The sequence below is a fragment of the Saccostrea cucullata genome, unplaced genomic scaffold (genome assembly GCF_032062105.1).
Source record: "Saccostrea cucullata isolate Sc308-1 unplaced genomic scaffold, CSIRO_AGI_Scuc_v1 ctg588, whole genome shotgun sequence".
NCBI lineage: Eukaryota > Metazoa > Mollusca > Bivalvia > Ostreida > Ostreidae > Saccostrea > Saccostrea cuccullata.
In genome coordinates this window covers 167,550-189,279 of record NW_026929611.1, presented here as the reverse complement: position 1 = coordinate 189,279, position 21,730 = coordinate 167,550, and the positions used below count along the sequence as shown (strand labels likewise).

At 31.7% G+C, this 21,730-nt stretch overlaps 2 protein-coding genes and 1 long non-coding RNA gene across 4 annotated transcripts; 2 read left to right on the top strand and 1 right to left on the bottom strand.

The window, feature by feature from the left end:
- Positions 1 to 3,615: 3,615 nt before the first annotated feature.
- Positions 3,616 to 7,743, top strand: LOC134281415 (dorsal root ganglia homeobox protein-like). The gene is made up of 4 exons (XM_062763881.1): positions 3,616 to 3,848; positions 6,533 to 6,816; positions 6,952 to 7,098; positions 7,204 to 7,743. The coding sequence occupies exons 1-4, from the start codon at positions 3,686 to 3,688 to the stop codon at positions 7,483 to 7,485; spliced, it is 876 nt and encodes a 291-aa protein (XP_062619865.1). The 5' UTR covers positions 3,616 to 3,685; the 3' UTR covers positions 7,486 to 7,743.
- On the bottom strand, positions 7,740 to 12,879 carry LOC134281416 (sperm axonemal maintenance protein CFAP97D1-like). The gene is made up of 6 exons (XM_062763882.1): positions 12,677 to 12,879; positions 12,070 to 12,140; positions 9,408 to 9,529; positions 8,728 to 8,851; positions 8,345 to 8,467; positions 7,740 to 8,109 (listed from the first exon to the last, which is right to left on the bottom strand). Exons 1-6 carry the CDS (start codon positions 12,780 to 12,782, stop codon positions 7,948 to 7,950), a joined length of 708 nt encoding a protein of 235 aa, XP_062619866.1. The 5' UTR covers positions 12,783 to 12,879; the 3' UTR covers positions 7,740 to 7,947.
- Positions 12,880 to 12,988: 109 nt separating this feature from the next.
- Positions 12,989 to 21,220, top strand: LOC134281414 (uncharacterized). Of its 2 annotated transcripts, none has more exons than XR_009995086.1 (4): positions 12,989 to 13,366; positions 18,883 to 18,973; positions 20,367 to 20,474; positions 20,869 to 21,220. It is a non-coding gene; the product is annotated as an uncharacterized LOC134281414 (long non-coding RNA). The 2 variants fall into 2 exon arrangements; XR_009995087.1 differs by lacking the exon at positions 12,989 to 13,366 and adding an exon at positions 15,398 to 15,519.
- Positions 21,221 to 21,730: the final 510 nt, after the last annotated feature.

Sequence of the window (21,730 nt, the reverse complement as noted above, 5' to 3'; positions counted from 1 at the left end):
TCTTAAAATTTCGAATAAATAACTTCCTGTTTTGTTGATATACAGAATATATCTCTTCATACATAAACCATGTTACTACGAGACCTTCCGTTGTCTATAAATGTAAGGAGAAAAAGGTTTTTTTTAATTTCACATCACCCAGATAGTCTATTGATGTCGGTTCGTGTCCTTGCTAAGGTTGACTCAGGTGTGCAAAGATCATTATTTTCAAGCGCCATAAAAGGTGTGGACAGTGGAGGGCCATAAAGGTATATTTGTATAAAAATACAGAAGTCTGGATCCCCCATAATACACCTGCAACCATCAAACTTATAGTCTTGTAAAGGCCGCCGTGTGATTATTGAGAAAAGAAGGACAATTGTCGCTTTGGTCTTTTCGACGTTATCTAGATTTTTATTGACTTATTGGCTGACAAGGAGACGGATTTTAATTGGTCTTGATTTGTTTCTGACTTCCCTATCAAAGTTTTACTTTACATCAAGGCAAGGGTAAGATGGAGAAAATGGAGATCTTGTTCAATACTAGAACACTGCATGTAATCTGAAAAATCTCAAAATCTCTTGAAATGATCTTCTTTACTCTCTGATTGATCATAGATTTTTTGTGTTCATTGGCACATTGTCAAATATTGTAATGTTTAAGAAAAACATCCAATTTAGTTTTAAAAAGGTAATAATGATCGTGCATAAAAATTAAAATTTCATAAATTGTGTGATAAAACCCAAATTTGAATACAGATGACAATTTTCAATACAAGTATGATTTTAAATAATTTTATTCAAAGCAGCGTAAAGATTGGACGAAAATCTTTTTCAAGGTCAAAGGTGATGTTTAATTCTTGGTTACCTGTGAATTTTAAAATTGAGCATAATATATTGAGACAAAAGAGAACTTATGGACAGATGAAAGTAAGTAAAATTGTCGCACCTAGTTTGATCTTTTAGCACCTGGAGATCATTGAAATCCAAAGGCTGTAAATTACTGGTAAAACTTACATTTCAAGATTTTGGCAAATATCTACTTTTTTCTGTTCACACCTTTGCTCAAATTTAGAACCACCATTCGCACCCTTAAACGAAAACAAATACGCTCTTTATCGGGAATTAAAACACGTTTGCTATCTACAAGCCATAAATGCCCGTCTTCAATTGGTCGTAATCGAGCCAAATACTTGTTTAATGAATATATATGAAAGTTAGACAAACGCCTATATATCCCCATTGACTTTCAAAATATACCCCATAAATTACCCCGGGGGAATATTTGTTCAACATACAAGGTCTATTGAGTTTTCTGTACCGTAGATAAAGTGTAGGAATAACGGCAGAATTACGGCTAAATTGCTCTAAATTTAAGTGTGTATTAACTTTCTGAAGTAGCCATTTTGTGCTAGAACATTGCGAGACGGGAGAGCGTTTCGAGTGAAAATAAATGCTTGTGATGGCAAATATATGGCGATGTTTAATCTTTTATATACCAATCTGCTAAATCTGATTTATGGAGAAAATAAAACAAAGAGAAAAATCAAGTTAAAGGAAGGATAGGTCTTCTTGCAGTTTTATTTGTTTCAAATTAGTTTTCTTGTTTTTAAAGTAAATAACATGGTCACGGTTCTTATCAAAATTCAGATTATGAAAACTTGTCTTTTTTGGAATGTTTGTTTTTTTCTTCTAACCGCATTAAAAATATCTTGAAATCGCGTTTGTGGCCTTCAAGAAGAATTTTATACTTAATGTCTTTGGTTAACCATATGATGTTGGTGCCATGTACAATTTCTAATTAACAAGTTAAGAATATACAGAGGAAGCAGTCATATTGAATCCCTCGGTTTGTTATAATTCTACCTCTAATATTCTAATCACTCTAAGAACAATGAAGGATGAATTTGAGGATACAGAATCTGTTCTTGTACATTTAATGCCTAATCAATCTAATGAAATTTAAGAATGAACCCTTTCTGTGTTGCAACTTGATATTATGATCTTATGGTTTGAAAAACATATACATGTATGCATATAGTTCAAATACATGAGAGAAAATTGCTACAGATCTGGAGCTCGGTGGTCTGAAAATTTGGGATGGGTATAGCCTAATAGAGAGCTACAGTGCCACCAACTAAAAAAAAGTGTATAATGATTTAAATGCGCGCTATTTCTCGATATATTTTTCTCTGTATATTTCAGCTTCCATATCAAAATATTACTAACCATGTTTTCCTAAAATATTCTTTTTCTATACTTCCACAACAAAACCTTCCCCATAACCGTAGCTAATATCCATATTAAACCTAAAAAGGAGAACATCGAAATTTCAAATTGATACTGCAATTTTACATTGCAAGACAATGCGGTCGATCGTACCTGATTTGTAAATTCTGTAGGGAATGTTTGTTGAGGAAGTAGTAAAAGAATATGTTAAAAACATGAAGTCAGAAATATTCTGAGATTTAAAAAAAAACACCAAGTAACAGCGCATATTTTAGCGCAATAAATATACCTATACCCTTTTTTAGTGGATGTCATCACTGTAGTACTTTAGTCGTCCATCGTATTTTTTAACTTTTGATATTGTGGGCTTTTTTTGTGATCGTTTTGTAACTTTGGCGATAAACTTTCGCAACTTTGGAAATTTTCAGCATTAAGCTATGTGACCAAAAAATATTGGCAAGTAAAATTAAATCGCGAAATTAACGATATTTCTCGCACTCGAATAAAACATTTCAAAATAGATTTATTATAACTTTTCAAAACATATCCTGTAAAATTTTCTTGACTGGGTTATGAAAAATGAGAAATACATTAACTGGATATTATAAAAAGCTGAAGTCAAATTTATCAAAAATGAAATTAATTTTAGTGTTTGAGGAATGCACCGGCAAACATCTGCAAAATGAATGGATTTAAAGGTGGAATAAAGATAATGGGTAAGAGAAAGTAGGACTGGGAGAGAGAGAAAAAATCAAAAACGCGCATGAATATTTATACTTGTACAACCATTGCTTGGTTTTAAGAAATAGCATTAAAAAATGAAAGAAATTGGATAAATGCAGTTTTGTTTTAATCAGATGGTTGAATTTTTTATTAGCTTTATTGCACCAAGAGTAGAAGAACTATGATCTGAAGCTAAAAAATATTTCTTGGTTTAATAGTTAATTAAGGTTATCTTTGAAAATACCCCTTGCTATCTATTATATTTCTTTTTCCAATGATAGAGTAATAAAATAGGAAATATGAATTGAAAATTTTAAAAAAAATTAGTTAATACAAAATAAAGCCTGATTTATTTAATATTCTTTATTAAATAGATGTTATGAAAGCGAAACTTCAGCACAAAGTAAAGCTGTTAAAGATTTTATGCATTGAAGTTTTTACATTTCCTTAAAAGTTCAGACTTACCGATTTCGTTTTACCTGTAACCAATTCGGAAGAGAATATTTTGTGTCAATCACGTATTTCCAGTGATTAAACTACTTCAATCGACCAATGCAAGAAATGTTAAAAGCCGAGGGAGTTGACAAGGGGGAGATTTATGGCCCTTTCTATTATCATATTTAAACAATCGATACATGAACATTGACACATCCTTTAATCTCTCTCGTTCTCGGAGCACTCCGGGTTGGTTTAGTGTAAATTTTTATTTTCATCAAATCAGTAAAAAAAAAAAACATTCGTAGAATATAACAAAAATGTTGACAGATGTGAATGATGAAGGTAAAGCTACTTCTGCACGTCGGATGACGCTTCACTCCATTGATGCAATTTTGAGATGCGAATCGTCAAGACTGGAAGATTATGAGAACCTGATACAAACTGAAAACCGAACCAAAATTTCAGAAGCGGATGATACAGGTAACTTCGTCATTTGTTTTTTTTATGGCTGTGTCTCTACAGTTTAGAGATCACTTCAATTCCACTAAATTATTCAACAAGAGTAAATAGTGCACATCAATTCTTCCTTATCACAGGCTGATTTTTTTTATTTGGAATAGATGAAAACAAAAGAGCAACTTTAAGAAATATGCTTTCATTTATTAAGATTTTGCAAATAATTCACCCTTTCAGTACGTTTTATGAAATGTATGATTATAATAATATATTTCATTTTTTAATATTTATTTATTTGTACATTAATTTTTTTTACATCTATGATAGTATTTATTTTATTATTTTTATTGTGTATTTCTTACTTTTTTTATTGAGTTTGAGTTTTGTTTAATCAAGTTTATTCAATTTACCAAAAAATTTTTGACCTAATTCTTGTTCTCATTAAATAAAAAAAACAGAATCGACATTTTGAAAAAATGTTTTGTTTTTTTTATTTAATGAACTGCTTTCTTACTGTAAATTATTTAAGATTTTTAAAATAATTATTACTAATAGTTTCATTCTCTTGCAGCAGTGTTATACATGTATAATGCGTGTTTTTTACATATCATCATCTCTTTAACTTTTTAATTATCACTGATTTTTTTTAATCTATTATTTTCATTTTAATTTTATTAATTTATTTTTTATCTTTTTTTTTTGAAATTTAACAAATAACATTTTAAGTTTATTTATGACCCTAAATTGACGACGGGTCAACAATTGATTTTTCCCCATTATTGTATTGATAAATTAACTTCATCGCATTTTGTTCGTGACCAATTAGCCAACAGTCTGTTACATTCCCACCATAAAGTTGAAACAAACCAATATCTTTGGAGAAAATTCTAAATTGACACTATCCTAAATGATTAAGTTTATATCGGAAATTTGCCGTATCTTTTTTTTTAATTTATAATTGTGATGTTTTGAGCAATTCCAAAATTCATTTTGATATAAACAATGGTTTCAAAGAAAATATTACAATACCACAAAATGTACATAACATGTTATTAAATCTCCGAAAAGATACATTCAAATTCTAAATCTAAAAAATATCCCTTGCTATCATGTTTGGTAACAACACACAGTGAACTGTCAGTTCTGTAGAAATTACATCGTTGCACTTTTTTAAAAATTTGATTCATTCTCGTAAAAAACAGCTCTGAAAATTCTTATCAAAATTATAAATTACAGTTGACCCTATCACAAGCAGGTACAAGAAGAAACTCCATGAACGTGTTTGCAAAATTGTAATTTATGTCGTTTAAAATTGAAGCTCGCGTTTGTTCAGACGAAGATATCAAACAGAAATCCCTTTTATTGGGTAATTGAGGATTTAAAGTGTTAATTTAATCAAACATGGTTCAAAAAAGTTTAATAAGAATGGGTTTTGTTCTAATCCTCTTTAAAGAGATTTCAAATAAAAGATTTTAAGAAAATGTGCTTTTTCTCAAGCCAGGAAAGGAAGAATGGTCCATAAATTATCAAGTCTTCAAAGTCACGAGAAGACAGGGACTTTTAACAAGTCAATTCGAGGATGTCCATCTGACCCCGATACTCTCATTCTAATATATTTTACAGCACCAAATTGTCATCATTGCAATTTCAATGATATTTGAAGTATTGGACCAAAATATAATCGTTTTACTACAGTGATAAGAGATAAGAGCAATATATATGTTTGAATTTTGTTATTTCCGAAGGCTTTAAAGAGAACTGATTGCAAAATGGAGATGAAGAATGACTTAGGATGACATCTACTGTATTGTCTTTACATTAAATTAGCTTGAATGAGCGACCTTTGAAATCCATTTAATTGAATCTACTCATCTGTTGGCTATGAAAGATTGCTGAAAAGGGATAATATATTCAATGCAGAATAATTATGATTTGGGAAACTTTATTTTACACATGCTGCTACTTCCAAAGTTTATTGGAACTGTACGTTTCAATCTAAATTATTCATGAATTCAAAAAATGTATTGAAATTACTTTGAGAGTAAAACTATTTGAAAGTAATGTTTTTAAGGAAGGAGAATTTTTCATGACGTCATCATGTAGAACAAGATACCAAATGCAGAAGACGAACGCTCTGCTGACTATAGAATTAAGAATACATAATGTGCAATTCTGTTTCTGTCGCTGTTGTCTAAATAACCTGTAAATCACCCGAGATATCATTGCAGCTTCAAAAGCCATTGTTGCAATATTTCTTAACCGACAAGGTATTTATTTTCAACTCAGTAAACATCGTCTCAGTGGTTGCGAGGAAAGGATTTTGATCGCCGCATAAATTCGTCTTTGAACCGTACCATACGGTTTCCTAAGCACTGTCATTTTTCGAGTAGGTGCGAGATCAATTTGATCAAAATTGCTATCTCTAAATTTAAGGAAGGGTTCTTCAAAGTTGGTATTGGCATATTCAATAGCAATTCAATGACATTCCTTTATTCCATAAAACTTTTATCCCTTTAATTAGTGTGATTAAATTGCAGAAATGCACACGTGTTTTCTTCCTATGGTCGGTTAGATGGAGAGGCAATAATTCCTAATCTCTATCATAAATAAATAATCACTGCTGGGAATCACTGATTATAGTGACATAATTTTACTTTATAAATTTAAGCTTCTCTTTGGATTTATATAAGCATAAAATTTTCTTGCAGAGAAAATGGAACCGGAAGTGACCACATCACCACCAGTATCCCCAAAATTCTCCCGTAGAACCCCAGACTCGTTTTCAATCTCCGAGTCAGCACTCAAAAGGAAATCAAGTTCACCAGAACCGGATGTTAGCATGGATTCTCATAAGAAGCGGAGGTTCCGGACTACTTTTACTGCTGATCAGCTAAAATGCCTGGAAAATGTTTTCCGTGTCACACATTATCCGGATGTTAATGCCAGAGAGGAACTGTCGCAGAAAACGGGCCTCCCAGAGGCCAGGGTTCAGGTCAGAACAAAAGTTTGTCGGCAACTTTTTATAGTTTAAAATGAAATTGAATTTTTTTTACGAAAAATTCCTTTTCCAATGTGAAAGATAGATAAGTAATGTTGGAATTGTTCGGATTTTTCTTTTGTTATTCAGATCTGGTTTCAAAACAGAAGGGCTAAGTGGAGGAAATATGAAAAACTTGGTAACTTTGGGGGTCTACAAGACTTAAAGGAAGTCCATTACGTACCCGCCCCTAAAACCTCTACCTTACGGGGCGACGTGTCACCCCTGCCATTTCAGGTGAGACGATCATCGCGTTGATTATGCATATTGCATGAAGATGTACACAGTGCTTTTGTACGATTGTTCTTATAAAATTTGTATATATCTTATTTATTATTATAGGTAAATTTACCAAAACTTTTTGATGGAACTAAAAAAGAACCTGTTAGTGATGATGATGAAGCAATGCCTCTTAATCTTACAAAACCTCACGTACCCTACTTCCCTTCCACTTTTCCGTTTTATGGACTGAATCCCCTGACGTATGCAGCTACTATGTCTATTTTTGGTCGATATGGATCGCCATTTTCCGATTCGTCTCAACGCACCGGAAGTATTACTTCACTTCGGATGAAGGCTCGAGAACATGAAGCAGCTTTGGGGATGCAGATTCCATATAAATAGAGACAGTTCCACTATAATCGCATTTTCATTCGTCCATATTTTTTTTAAAAAAATTAACATGAAGGGAGGCGTTGTCTTTAATTTTTGATTAACATTTATATACATGTATGTATAATTGTATATATACATCCTGTACATTATCTGTGATATACCTGTACAATATATAGGACAAAACATATGCCACTGTGTGCCACAGTGGAAACCTATTTGGTATCAGATTTTTGATACTGAAGGGAGAAATAAATGAATAATACTCGAGTTAATTCGTTTATTCTTTATATATTTTTTATGATTAAATTTACATAATGTAATTTAATATGGCTTAAAAATTTGGCACCCTATAAGATATGTGTCAATATTAATTTCCTTCTATGAAAATTTTATTTTATTTTGATGTTTAAAAATCCTTCCATATTATTTATCTTTCTTGAAAGGAGATTTTTAAAAAAGATGTCCTAGTTTTTAACCACTTTCTTTTACGATGCAGTCTTCCACGTGGGGGGAGGAGGGGGACTGAACACAGATTTGAGGACTTTGTAATCCTGAATGATTAGACATCGGAACACTCCCCTTAGATCCACTGGCATCGGGTCTAGATCCTTTGTGGTTTACGTGTTGCTCTTGCTACAAACAACGAGGTTTTATGGTCTAAATAACCAAAAATCTTTAAATATGGCACTATTCATTATCAACCTAATGTTTGTACTTTTTTGAAAGTTTTAGAGGTAGTATATTTTGAGAGTATTAATATTTAGTTAATTTTAGTTTACAATATTGAACAAACTCTACTGCTTCAAATGTTGAAACAATTAATTAGAGTTTATACCAATATAACAGAATTTGATAGCACAATAGTTACCCGATTTCTGATACGTCTGTTAGCATCTGCTATTTTCTCTTTATGAACCTCGTATGGGACAAGATGCTTATTCTTCCAATAGTGAGGAAACTTTGAAATGTTCATCATATATCTTTGGTTAATCTGAAATTAACATCGTCATAATAGTGTTAGATTTAACTCCAGTATCCAATTTCGCTATGGTCAATATACCCGGTACTACCTTACATGTCAAAAAAAAATTCAAATTTTAACTTCCAAAAATTAAAAATAACCTTGTTAAATGTTTAGTCCAAGCATTTTTTTTGAGTAACTATATGTTATGAGAAATACAAAGGTATAAGAATGTATCGTTGCAATAGATTAATTTTGTCAGGAATTACATAATTACTCAAATTTCTTACATTCCATTCATCCTGCCATCGCATGTGGTGATAGTGGGGTTCCTTGGCCGTTAATCTTTTCAGAATAGCAAAGTTCTCATGGGTGATTCTCAGAAGTTCCCGTTGTCTCTTGGTTTTATTGAGACTGTAAATCATTATATAAAAAATACCTTTTACCATGTCTTTTTTAACTATTTGTGTGATATTGATAGTGTTCCCGTTTCCATTCTTTTTAGTCCACAATGGATGTTTCGTTGGTTTCATTTTAGGTCTTTATTTTAACTATTTTGTTGTGTTTCCATTACTGTTTTCTTGGGATTGATTGTACTGTTGCTCATGTATAGTGCATGTATGTTCCTTCTTTACTTATTTATAGTGGCGCTCATGTCTTGGTTTCATTTATTAGATTATTTTTATCTAGTTCCTTGTATTGTTTTCATGGGAGTGATTGTACTACTGCGTACTGTTGTGCAGTGTTTGTTTTACAGATTAAAAGTAATGTTTTTGTTGTTAACTGGCTTGTTTATTTAACCTTATGATTTGTTGTTAATGCTTTTGAAAGTGTTGGATGTTACGTTACTTAGTTGGTCGTTATTAGTACGGGAGGGTGTACCTCCACCCTACTGTTTGGTCGTTTTGTGTGTATATATTCGAGGGGTGGGGGTGGGGGTGGTAGATTTGATGTGAACCTTGATCCCTACCTTTTTTGTTTATAATCCTCTTTCCGGTTATCCACTCTGCCGCCAGTTCTCATGATGTGCGCCATTTTCTCTAGTAATATACGATTGTCTCGCTCCACTATAGCTAGTCTCTCGCCCTCCATCTGTCACGAAAATAAAAATCATCAAGGCATTTTATTAAGTCTGTCTATTATTATTTAAATTGTTTTAACGAATTATTACGGAAGCGTATTAGTGCCACGCAATATTTTTTTTTTAAGTTGGTAATTCCAACTTTAAAGTTGGAAATTCCAACTTTAATCTTGGCTTTTCCAGCTTTAAAGTTGGTAATTCCAACTTTAATCTTGGCTTTTCAACTTTAAAGTTGGTAATTCCAACTTTAAAGTTGGTTTTTCCAACTTTAATCTTGGCTTTTCCAACTTTAAAGTTGGTAATTCCAACTTTAATGTTGGAAATTCCAACTTTAATCTTGGCTTTTCCAACTTTAAAGTTGGTAATTCCAACTTTAAAGTTGGTAATTCCAACTTTAAAGTTGATTTTTCCAACTTTAAAGTTGGTAATTCCAACTTTAAAGTTGGTAATTCCAACTTTAATGTTGGAAATTCCAACTTAAAACTTGGCTTTTCCAACTTTAAAGTTGGAAATTCCAACTTTAATCTTGGCTTTTCCAGCTTTAAAGTTGGTAATTCCAACTTTAATCTTGGCTTTTCCAACTTTAATCTTGACTTTTCTACCCGCTTTTCTTAGTTTTTTTTAATTTTTTTTTAAAGTATCACAAACTTAATTAAAGTGAAAATAACACATTGAAATAGATTTGTTAGCAATTTATTATTGCAATGTAGGGGTAGGGGTCGAAATGGGGGGGGGGGGGGGGGGGGAGGTAAGAAGAGCGGACGGGATTGTGTGGAGTTATATTATGGCACTTAATAGAAAATAGATATTAGCACATTAAAATAAATTGTTGAACTCTTTTTATCTGTGTTCGTTTTATTTTTTTTTACCTTGACCTTCCTTATGCCCTTACATAAAACTTCCAACTTTAACTTAGAAATCTTTATATTCCTTTAAGTTCTCTTGTGTATTTCTATTGATAATAACTTCATATAAATTATGTACACAGTATTCCGTACATGACAGGATTTCAACTTAACCAATTACAGATATTAGTCATTTAATATGTATTGCATGAAAGAATTAGACAACAATTAAATAATCAATGTAATCAAATTTTATTTAATCAAATGAAACATTTTCTGCTAAATTATATACAACATAACTAAATGTATCAATTCCGTACTAGCGCGGATCCAGGATTTTTTTTCAGGGGGGAGGGGGGTGGGGGCACCCCAGCCAGAAATACTCAGTATGTTGACAAGCAAAAAATTAATAAGTAAATAGATAATAAAATCCTTCCTCTAACGTTAAAAGTCAAAGTTGGAAAAGCCAAGATTAAAGTTGGAAAAGCCAACTTTTAAAGTTGGAATTACCAACTTTAAAGTTGGAAAAGCCAAGATTAAAGTTGGAAAAGCCAACTTTTAAAGTTGGAATTACCAACTTTAAAGTTGGAAAAGCCAAGATTAAAGTTGGAATTACCAACTTTAAAGTTGGAAAAGCCAAGATTAAAGTTGGAATAACCAACTTTAAAGTTGGAATTACCAACTTTAAAGTTGGAAAAGCCAAGATTAAAGTTGGAATTACCAACTTTAAAGTTGGAAAGGCCAAGATTAAAGTTGGAATTTCCAACTTTAAAGTTGGAATTACCAACTTTAAAGATGGAAAAGCCAAGATTAAAGTTGGAATTTCCAACTTTAAAGTTGGAAAAGCCAAGATTAAAGTTGGAATTACCAACTTTAAAGTTGGAAAAGCCAAGATTAAAGTTGGAATTTCCAACTTTAAAGTTGGAATTACCAACTTTAAAGATGGAAAAGCCAAGATTAAAGTTGGAATTTCCAACTTTAAAGTTGGAAAAGCCAAGATTAAAGTTGGAATTTCCAAATTTAAAGTTGGAAAAGCCAAGATTAAAGTTGGAATTACCAACTTTAAAGTTGGAATTACCAACTTTAAAGTTGGAAAAGCCAAGTTTAAAGTTGGAATTTCCAACTTTAAAGTTGGAATTACCAACTTTAAAGATGGAAAAGCCAAGATTAAAGTTGGAATTACCAACTTTAAAGTTGGAAAAGCCAAGATTAAAGTTGGAATTACCAACTTTAAAGTTGGAAAAGCCAAGATTAAAGTTGGAATTACCAACTTTAAAGTTGGAATTACCAACTTTAAAGTTGGAAAAGCCAAGTTTAAAGTTGGAATTTCCAACTTTAAAGTTGGAATTACCAACTTTAAAGATGGAAAAGCCAAGATTAAAGTTGGAATTACCAACTTTAAAGTTGGAAAAGCCAAGATTAAAGTTGGAATTACCAACTTTACCCAACTTTAAAGTTGGAAAAGCCAAGTTTAAAGTTGGAATTTCCAGTTTAAAGTTGGATTTACCAACTTTAAAGTTGGAGAAGCCAAGATTAAAGTTGGAATTACCAACTTCAAAGTTGGAATTTCCAAATCTAAAGTTGGAATTACCAACTTTAAAGTTGGAAAAGCCAAGATTAAAGTTGGAATTACCAACTTTAAAAAAAAAATTGCGTGGCACTAATACGCTTCCGTAAATTATTGATAAACATATAGTTTTCATTACCTGTAATTTCTTAAGTTTGATGTGAAGATGCATGTAAGTCTTTGGTGGATTGTTGTCTATAACCGACTTGGCTGAAAGAATAATAAAGTTATGAGTTACAAGTACTAGACATCTTTAATATTCGCGATACTCCAGTTTAAAATTCATCTGCAATTGAAGCAACATTCAACATAGATTAAGACATTGCAGACTACATTCACTTGCGTCTAGAGAAATATTCGCGAATAAAATGAGATCATAGAACTCGCGGATATTTCTCACTCGCGAATAAATGTTTAGAGTCTTACAATACGTTTACAGGCATACATTGATTTAAATTCTAGCATTTTTGTTCTGTATTACTGTATTTTTATGCATTTCTTGTCCTCTTGAGTGTTACAAGTTATCCTTGTATCTATGTTTTGCCCCAAGTGGGACCATGATTGGCAAATAAATTCTATTCTATTCTGTATCACTTTGTGAAAACTTTGACTAAACTCACTTAAACTCAAACGCGCTTAGATAGATCCACGTGAAATATAAACTGCATATTAGCCCAAATCTTAATATTCGACAAGGTGAAGTCCATATTTTAAGAATATTCGTGCAAAATGATTACAATACTTGCCCAAGGAAATCTTTTTCCTGTGTTCTTCGTAGAACTCCTGATCCCATCTTTGCCTCAAGTAAATATTATTGGCTGGTGTCAACGGCTGGTATGCTCGATGCATCATTTACTGAATTGTTTTCTTTGAAAACGGCTCCAAACGCGATTTTGCACAAACGGTGTTGCTTGGAAACAACATCCCTACAAGGCTTATTTTGCATAACGTCACAGAAGAAAACGAAACAGAGCTTTGACGTCACAATATATCTGACGTCATAGTGAGAATAATGTGACGAAATGATAGATCTAAAGAACGTTGGGATTGACTTTTTTTTCAAATGTCCTAGTATAATTGCTCGACTTTAAATTCATGCTGTAACGGATTTTTTCATTGTTGATCTAAAGACATGACAAAGAGAATTTCTGTAGAGTTATGGCAGTACACTTGTCCATATTTAGGAGATGTAGTCTTTAATTGTATAATATACGTAACCACCAACAATAAATAATTAAGTAAATTACCTGACGTATTGATCGTTAATTAATATTATGGCCCCTCCGCTGCCATATCAGATATAGAAAGGCCTACAGAGATGCTATCGAATACATCGACCTCTACCGGCCATGGTGAGGTAAACCTCCCCGATTTATTCTGATTGTGTCAACGCCCTCACAGTACCCGGGATCGTATTACAACGCCAGCAGTCAGAAGTAAGGGTTTCTTTTTTTTTCAATTGAATATAAAAACGCTCTTTAATGGAAATAATTTGTAAAAAAAAAAAAAAAAAAAAAAATTCATTAAATTGTGTTCTGCTCTCCATTTTTCGTAGTTTACTTCTTTAAGAGTATATTTATAAACTGTGTTTTTGATACACCAAATTAGTTAAATTCAAAATTAATTCCCATTTTCCTTTTTTCCCCTACACATTGAAATATATTTTCAATTCATTGCATAATTCATTTTTACTATAGCTGATATTATTCTTCAAAATATTCTTTTTGATTAAAATTGCACCTTATAGTTTTGTTTCTGTTTGAAGATTCATGAAATATTTTCTTAGAATTAAGGCAGTTTGCTGGTTTGTATGCTTGATACGCGTTATTGTTATCAATAAACAAAAATGTGATTAATAAACTTTATTGAGTGATGGGAGAATTACATGAGTTCCATTGTTTGTTTGTTTTTATTATTTATTTACGATTTTTATATCACCAGTATCTTATTTTAAATGTTTGTTATCAGATATTGTTGTCCAGGTATTGCGATTCAAAAATCGGAGCATGTGTAAACTTTTGAACACCCCCCCCCCCTCTTAAAAAATACACTATATATATTCAATTTTTTTTCTGTTTGCTTGCTTGGTTCATTAAAGAATAAAGTAAACAAATTCATTTTCCCTAGAGAGAATTGAATGACAATTAATGCCAGCTATAAGTAAAAATTTAGTGCAGTATCGTGTCGTATTGTTCAGTTATGTGTTTCTTACAATCGATAATTAATACCTAATCTGGAATATGAGAACAATTCCTCGTTTTATAGACCTGGATCGAGACAAAATGTCTTAAAGCTCAGCATCAGATATATTCATTGAATAGAAAATTGCAGCTAAATATCGTAGCGTTCTTGATTCATGGCATAGGCACAAAGTTTTGCTTTACCTTACAAAGCAACAGAACTCCGTTTTGTTTACTGCTTCTTGCCATTGTGGAAAAAGGGGGGATAGTACTTCACTTTACAGGATAATTTGTACAATAAGGCATTCCCTTATCACAAGGTAGGAAGAAAAGTTCCCGCTTTTATTCGTTGAATATCTAGTCGCTAATAAGGTCTTATAATTTGTTTTCAAGTGCTACCACACTCCGATTAAAACTGTGCAAGTTTAAAGTAGAGAGCTATGATAAAAATATTTCAAGCAAACTAAAATTAACTTTTTGAGGTTTAAGAACTGTTTGATGTTTGAAGGCTCAAATTTTATTTTATCCATGTTGCTCGCATTGACAAAAAAAATTGACAAAGATATATATTTAAAGATAAAATAATTTACCTTTATTTTAAGAAGAAATAATTCTAAAAACCATATCAATCGTAGTGTTGGTTGTGGTTTTCCTTTAGAAATTCACACGAAAAATTAAGACATTAAAATTAATTGAAGGATAATAACAAAACCTTATTAAGTGCTAGAATTACACGAAAACAGAGAAATAAAAATTTGAGCGCAAACTTTCACAAACAAAACGTCAGTGGAAATATGAAAGTCTTAGACTTTAGTAGTTGGCTTTGAATTAAGTGTTTCTTGAACGTTTTATGACAACGAATTGGTTGAACCTGGTTCCTCTCCCATATAGTAAAGGTAATCAAGTGTTGATCGGTTGTAATTATTTTGATCTGTTTTGTGACATTGTCGTTCTGGAAAAAAATTCAGCGCCTTATTTCCCGCGCTGTCTTCGCGTAATCCCCTTTCGATAACATCGTATTGCAGAGGTTTTTCATTAAGGACCATTTTATCAATGTCCCCCAGAACTCGTTAGAGCTGAAAAACGAATTCGATAGCTAAAAGAAGGGGGTGGTCTTATCGGCAAAATATCGTCAATTGTAACACTACGTAATATTTCGTTAGATTTTCTTGATTAAGACAAATTCGTTAGTTGACTATAGTGGAATATATAATTTGTTCACTTTATTTGTGCATGACGTCCGTCAAAGAAATGACAAAATCAAGGAAAACGCGAACCAATCATGGCGTGTTACGTAGGGACTGTAATTAGGTCCTTGGGTTCAAATCTGTAAATGATACAATAAGCAATCTACCCTGTATAAATGTTGCAAGTATAGGACTCTTGATTACGAGAGAACAAAGTGAGAGGTAAGGAAAACTAGAGAAACTACAAATCATTTTTTTCTTATGTTAAGATATTCAGTTGCTTACCGGAATCAGCTTAATTATTTGCTTGAAAATCAGATCCGCTTTTCTCTATTATTTGTTTGTTTGATTTTTGTTTTGTTCAGTTATTAGTTTTTAATTTGATTTTTTCATTTTTTTTAATTATTCATTCATTCATATTTTTCTTTAATGATTTATTTGTTTCTTTAACAGATGAAAAACATTTTCTTTTATTAAATATTATATTTTGATTTAGGCTAAGGCAATAAGGTGAATAATATTCTTTCCCCTTTAAGGCTTAGTGGGTTTTCGGACTAGTATGACCACAATTTTATTTTCTACTTTTTGGGAAGGTGTGTCTTTATTTACTATACAATTAAATTGCATATGTCAAAATTAATTGATATTTTTGGCAATAATAGCTATTATTCGCTAACCGCTTTATGGCATGTGTCCGATTTTTATCGACACCGGAAACTTCCATAAGGCGCTACCTATCGACAACGGAAACTTCAACAAAGCCTCTACCTAGTACCTATGATTTGTTTCTAACACATATAACATATGTTAAATAAAATCAAGACTATCAAAACAACATAATCTTTCGGTTTTTTAATTTTTTTCTGATTTTGTTTGTCAATGAAATAAATTTATAATTGTTGTATTAAAAAAAGTTTATGTATAGGAGCATTTGGTGTCGAGATTAAATTTCCGTGACATCAGCTGATGGCGATCGGGCCCTGTGACGAAATTCGAAGTCAGCATGAAGTTTAGCTGATAACATTATCAACGCGTTAGATTTAAACTTTAGAAAGAAATGTATAGCGAGAAATATCATATTTGAACCCAATGTTACACGAAAACCAGTAGGCATTTCCGATTTATGTGTTAAATTGAAGCCTGAATCGAACAGGTGGTCAAAATGGCGTTGGACACCTTGCGTATTTATATATAGAGGGGGTAGAATGTTTCGATATTTGGCTAATTTAGAGACTTACTGATAAAAATTCAGGTGCCTGTGATTAATTATAAGGCACCCCTCATGAACAATAAATATTTGACCGAATTATGCTACTGGGCACAGGGAGGACGGGTTAATTACTGGCTAAAGGGGTTGAAGGTTATTACCGACTGCAAAACATCGGAGAATCTCTCGATCGAGTTTCATTTTCCAAAATATTTAGGCATCCCTTTAATTAACTTAAGTAATACTAGTACACGAAGAAAACCTTTATATAAAAATACTGAATACATCTGTAAGTTGTACAGTTATGGATTACTTCCATAATGAAACGTTTGTTTTCTTCTCCTTTTTTTCTCAATTGAAATTATTTAAAAGATGATAGAAGCTTTGTTTCCAGGGATAAATTCTGTACTCAGTCTAATTATTACAAACGATTTTAAACGATCACATTTTTATTTAAAAAAAAAATAATGGGAGCCTGAAAATACTAAAATTAATTTTAAAAAATTGGAGAAAAAAATTCAATCGGCATTCGATCCTTTTCTAAAAATCAGCCGATATAAAATATGCACAGAAAAAAAGAGGCATGAAAAATTAAATTGAAAATTATATCTAATGAATGATTATTTTTGAAAGTTTGCTAAACTCCTATGCAAGGTATAAGTTGTAAAAATACTTTTTAAATTTGAATTTGTCCAATTCGTTAATTATCATTTTGAGCCTTTGAGAAGAAATAAAAATTAAAATACAGATGCTTACAGACATATTGATAGAAATTCGCATACTTGTTTTAACTAAAAAAAAAAAAAAAACAATGTATTGCTTATGCGACATATTGAAGAAAGTGACAATGATACCTAGGTAATTCTTGCAATGGACAATTAAATTGTTTGTTATACACTGACTTTTAGTGAACCTTTGAATTTTTAAAATACTAGTATTGATGGATTAAACAACAACTTTCCTTTTCACACGTTTTTTTTTTTTTTTAATAATATTTCATGAAAAATATTTGCCGAATACTCAGTATATGTTCGTTTATACATATCGTGCAAGACTCTTTTTTAAATAATTGTCATATACCATTTACTTATTCGAACATTTAATTGTATGAAAAGTCAATAATGTACATTTCTTAAAAGTTATTATCTTGTTTACTTGTCTTTCTTCCTGTGAGAGAAATAGTTCATAATATTAATAAAGAGATGTACTCAGTATCTGTATCAAAATACAGAATGAACAGTGATCGGACTCAAAAGAAAAACGGATCCTTGAAAGTTCCGGTGCCTAGGAGAAGTAAGCATCCCCAATGACAGGTCACACCTGCTGACCTGCAGTGAGCCTACGAAACTGAAGCTCTCTGAAATTAATTAATTCTCTGCTCGTCCATCCGTTTTTCTCAGACTAGCCAGCTAAAGATCTATGTACAGTACTCCAAATCAATTAATCTAAAGAATTTGAATTATCATTTTATTTTCTTTTTGAGTTGTTTGCTATAGTAGCCTTTACAGTTACCTAATTTCAGAATCAATAGAGCATGAAAGCCAATTAAATTTGCAACATCAACATAATTTTTTTTTCGTTCTGAGCACTTTTGGACGCCACCAATGGAGACAATTAGGGAGAAATTTATGAAATTGAACTTCCTGTCTTTCAAACTGAAAATCTCAGGTTGATATTTTGAAACAAACATTTGTGACATCAGTCTGGGATGTTATTGGTTATACTATTTAGTTAAGTACTACAAAATTCAGTGTGTCTGCTTCTTCGCTGATGACACTGGAAAAAGATATGCATGCCTACTTTAATATCATGATTCAATGCATTTTTTGTTATTGTACACTGTACATATTCGATGAAAGCATGCTAACCGCTTTTCAGTACTTTCAGTACTTTGATTTTTGTTCTTCTACGTTCATGTATATTATCGTAAAGTTGTATATATTGTATGGCTTTTAATATTTTATGTATGGGAGAGGACAATCTAAGTTTAAAGAACTTATGTTCAATCCCTTTGACATGTTTGTCAATAAAATATGTTCAAAACATATGTCTGCCACATTAAGTTTAATTCTTAAATACTAAAAGGTGTCCATGATTTTAAAAAATGATGTATATGTTTAAGAGTACAACGACAAAAAGTAAGAAATCTTGAAATAAAAAAATGCGTCCACGTGCATAACATTAATCTGAAACCATTAACATAAAGTTACAACAATTGATTTGTTCTATTCGTTCATTAGCTATTTCATACAAAGGAAACGTACATGTCATCTCTTCATTTTTGCAGACAAACTTGCACCTAACTGGCCTAAGTAAATCAAATTAAATTTTATATTTCAATTCATGTTAAAGAAAATAAATTCTTATTTTTGTTGTAGTCTTTGAAGACATGAGACTACGTATTGTGATGGTTATGACAATGTTTGTCTTTCACACATTCGCTCATGATGGCATTAATGATCAAAACAGGTAAGGGGGATCTAATCACAACTTCTCGGACCCGTCTGGCCAGCGGAAAAATGAATGTTTTTTTTTTACACAACTGACGGCAAGAATTGAGATGGTGCGATGGGGGGGGGGGGGGGGGGGGGAAATGTGGGTCTCTCCCTCTCTTCATATTATTTCTTTGTTTTGACTGAAACAAATAATATTGCTTGTAGTAGCACTGGAAAGTGTTAAACAATTTGTTTCAATTTGTATGGCCTGGAAGTTGGGGATATATGATAAAGTCAATTTTAGGATTTTGTATGCATACGCGTCGGATGGTATGAAAGTTTACAAAACAAAATTATGCTTGGTCCCACCCTTCTCCCGAGTTAGGTTTCATCTGACAAAAGATTAATTACAATCTTTTTTTCAAAAGTAATTTCAAGATATACCCTTTTTATGGAAAAAAAAAATCGGTGCATTTCTACGTAATCTTTTATTGTGTATATGCGATGAATTCATATCATGACTTCGATCATATCCTTTCTACATGAAATATGAGAAACCAATCTGCCTTACATTGGTCTTTTTAAATCTTAAAAGAATATTCATTCATTTATCTAAAATATTTCTCATTTTGCTCATTTCTATTCTCCTTTTATTCTCGAGAACTGTATTTTCTAGTTATAACGCGAGACAGTGTGCTCGAAAAATTTCATTCTCATGTTTACTAGTATTTATTTAGTTTCCTTTGGGTGATACAGTTTGTTATGAGAAATTTAACTCTCTAGTCTAAAAAAAAAAAGAAGAGGGTCCATCCCCAATATTTATTTTCTTTTAGAGAGCAACAGATTCATAGGATGAAACTTCGCCATTCAGTGAACTGAAAAGTTACTGAATTGTGACTTCATGTATATGACACAGCTCTTCCACTCAGTGACCTTTCAGTCACCATTCAGTTGATTGTATCTGTGAGATCTAAAGCTTGAGAAAATGTGGCCCTTTTTTTATCAGATTTCAAATAATTTTGTATCTTCTGCTTAATTAAAACTGAAATCTCTGTATATTTTCCCAAGCTTGAGCGCCAGGAATTTAACACTTTAATACGGCAATTGAATTTTTAGATATTTTTCTTAGGATTTTTTTTTAAAACCTCATCCAAATTTTCCCGGTTTTGCTTATCTCATCTCTGAAGGATATATAAATTCTTAATTAATTTGAACAATTCACTTCACTTAGGATGCTTTATTATTTCAAGTATTTCAAGTATGGTAACTGGGCGAAAAAGTTAAAATTGTAAAGGTAACAGAAGCGGGGGGGGGGGGGTAGGTTAGTACTTAAGTACTACATGTAGAGGTTTTAGCGAAATTAAACTAAAAGAAAGGGAGGGAAAAAAAATTTTAAAAAACCCAGCCATTGTTGATTTTTTTTTCAGAATTCACAAGAGATATTTAGCAGATTTAACATTACCATCATTGCTAGCAAATCTTAACCACCGAACCATGTGTAGAAATGTAGACTGCAAGTTCTACCAGCTAATGAAGTAAGCTTTTTTTTTTATTTGTTGATTTCTTTAAACCATTATTCTACATCCTATATTTGTCTCCAATCATTAACTTTATCATGTAACTGCAGTCATATTTATCGAATTCCGAAACTTATTTCAAAATCTATTTTAATTTATTATGATGTTGCTTTGATTGATAATATTCTTTATAACTAATCACATTCAAAAAGAAATTGTCACAAGCCAAGGTGTCGTATTTTACTCGACATTTTCTAATCAGTATACAAGGGTGTTTGCATATCATGGGTTTTTTTTTTTTTTTTTTTTTTGCACCTATAAATTGCAGCTTGGTAAATCTCTATACAAAGAAACAATTTACAAACAGGCTTCAAGAATAATTTAATTACTAAGTGATATATATTTTTTTCAGATATGGTCGAAGGAAACGGGATATTGCTTTGTCGAAGTATGAAATATGCTGTAATCATTGACTGTTTTAAGTTGTATATTACAGAAATAAATTGTGATGTTTGTTAGAAATGACTAGTTTTATATTCCAATCTTGGATGCACAAAATGTCCACAGAAAAGTTTCTTGCTCAAACATCATTATGTATAAAATGCCAACAGATTATCAAAATGCATAATCTCATTGAAAAGACAAATTACTGGAACAAAAGCCCATGTTCATCTGAGTCACTCTGGCCTTTTGTTCTTTGTCAGGTTTTCCCCCTTGAGTTGAAATACTGGTACTTGGATTCCCTATTGTGGACTCCCCCTACCCCTTGGGCCTCGATTCCAACAATTGAATCTAGACTAACTCTAGAGGTTTCACCTAAGTTTAACCTTTTAACACAAAGTGGTTCCTGTGAAGGTTTTAAGATTTTTCTTTTATATTTCAATGTAAAACTGTTTCCCTGTTTTGGTTTCACCTTTGCTCCATGGGGTAATGATTTTGAACAATTTAAATCTACACTACCTTGGGAAGCTTCCAAATAAGTTTCTTCTTTTGTGGCCCAGTTGTTCTCAAGAAGAAGATTTTTAAAGATTTTTTTCCCCTACCTATAGGAGAATGATTTGAACACTTTAGAATCTGCAATTCCTCAGGAAGCTTCCACACAAGTTTTAGCTTTTCTAGTCCAGTGGTTTAGTCCTCGCACATAGAAATGAAAATTCAATACATCATCTTCAAAATCTGTTGAACTTTAAATTTTATGATATTAAGAGAGCTTCTCCAAACATTTCTCTTGTATAAAATAAACTCTGGGGCTGAAAAATCAACAATTTGGTGTA

Bases quoted from the DNA above. Each gene is read 5' to 3' on its own strand.
- LOC134281416 (XM_062763882.1), bottom strand. From the start codon at position 12,782: ATGATGCATCGAGCATACCAGCCGTTGACACCAGCCAATAATATTTAC. The intron at 12,141-12,676 runs GCAAGTATTGTA...TTATTCTTTCAG, and splicing joins CAGGAAAAAGATTTCCTTGG to CCAAGTCGGTTATAGACAAC. The intron at 8,468-8,727 runs GTAAGAAATTTG...TGTTAATTTCAG, and splicing joins GATGGCAGGATGAATGGAAT to ATTAACCAAAGATATATGAT.
- LOC134281415 (XM_062763881.1), top strand. From the start codon at position 3,686: ATGTTGACAGATGTGAATGATGAAGGTAAAGCTACTTCTGCACGTCGG. The intron at 3,849-6,532 runs GTAACTTCGTCA...ATTTTCTTGCAG, and splicing joins TTCAGAAGCGGATGATACAG to AGAAAATGGAACCGGAAGTG. The intron at 6,817-6,951 runs GTCAGAACAAAA...TTTGTTATTCAG, and splicing joins TCCCAGAGGCCAGGGTTCAG to ATCTGGTTTCAAAACAGAAG.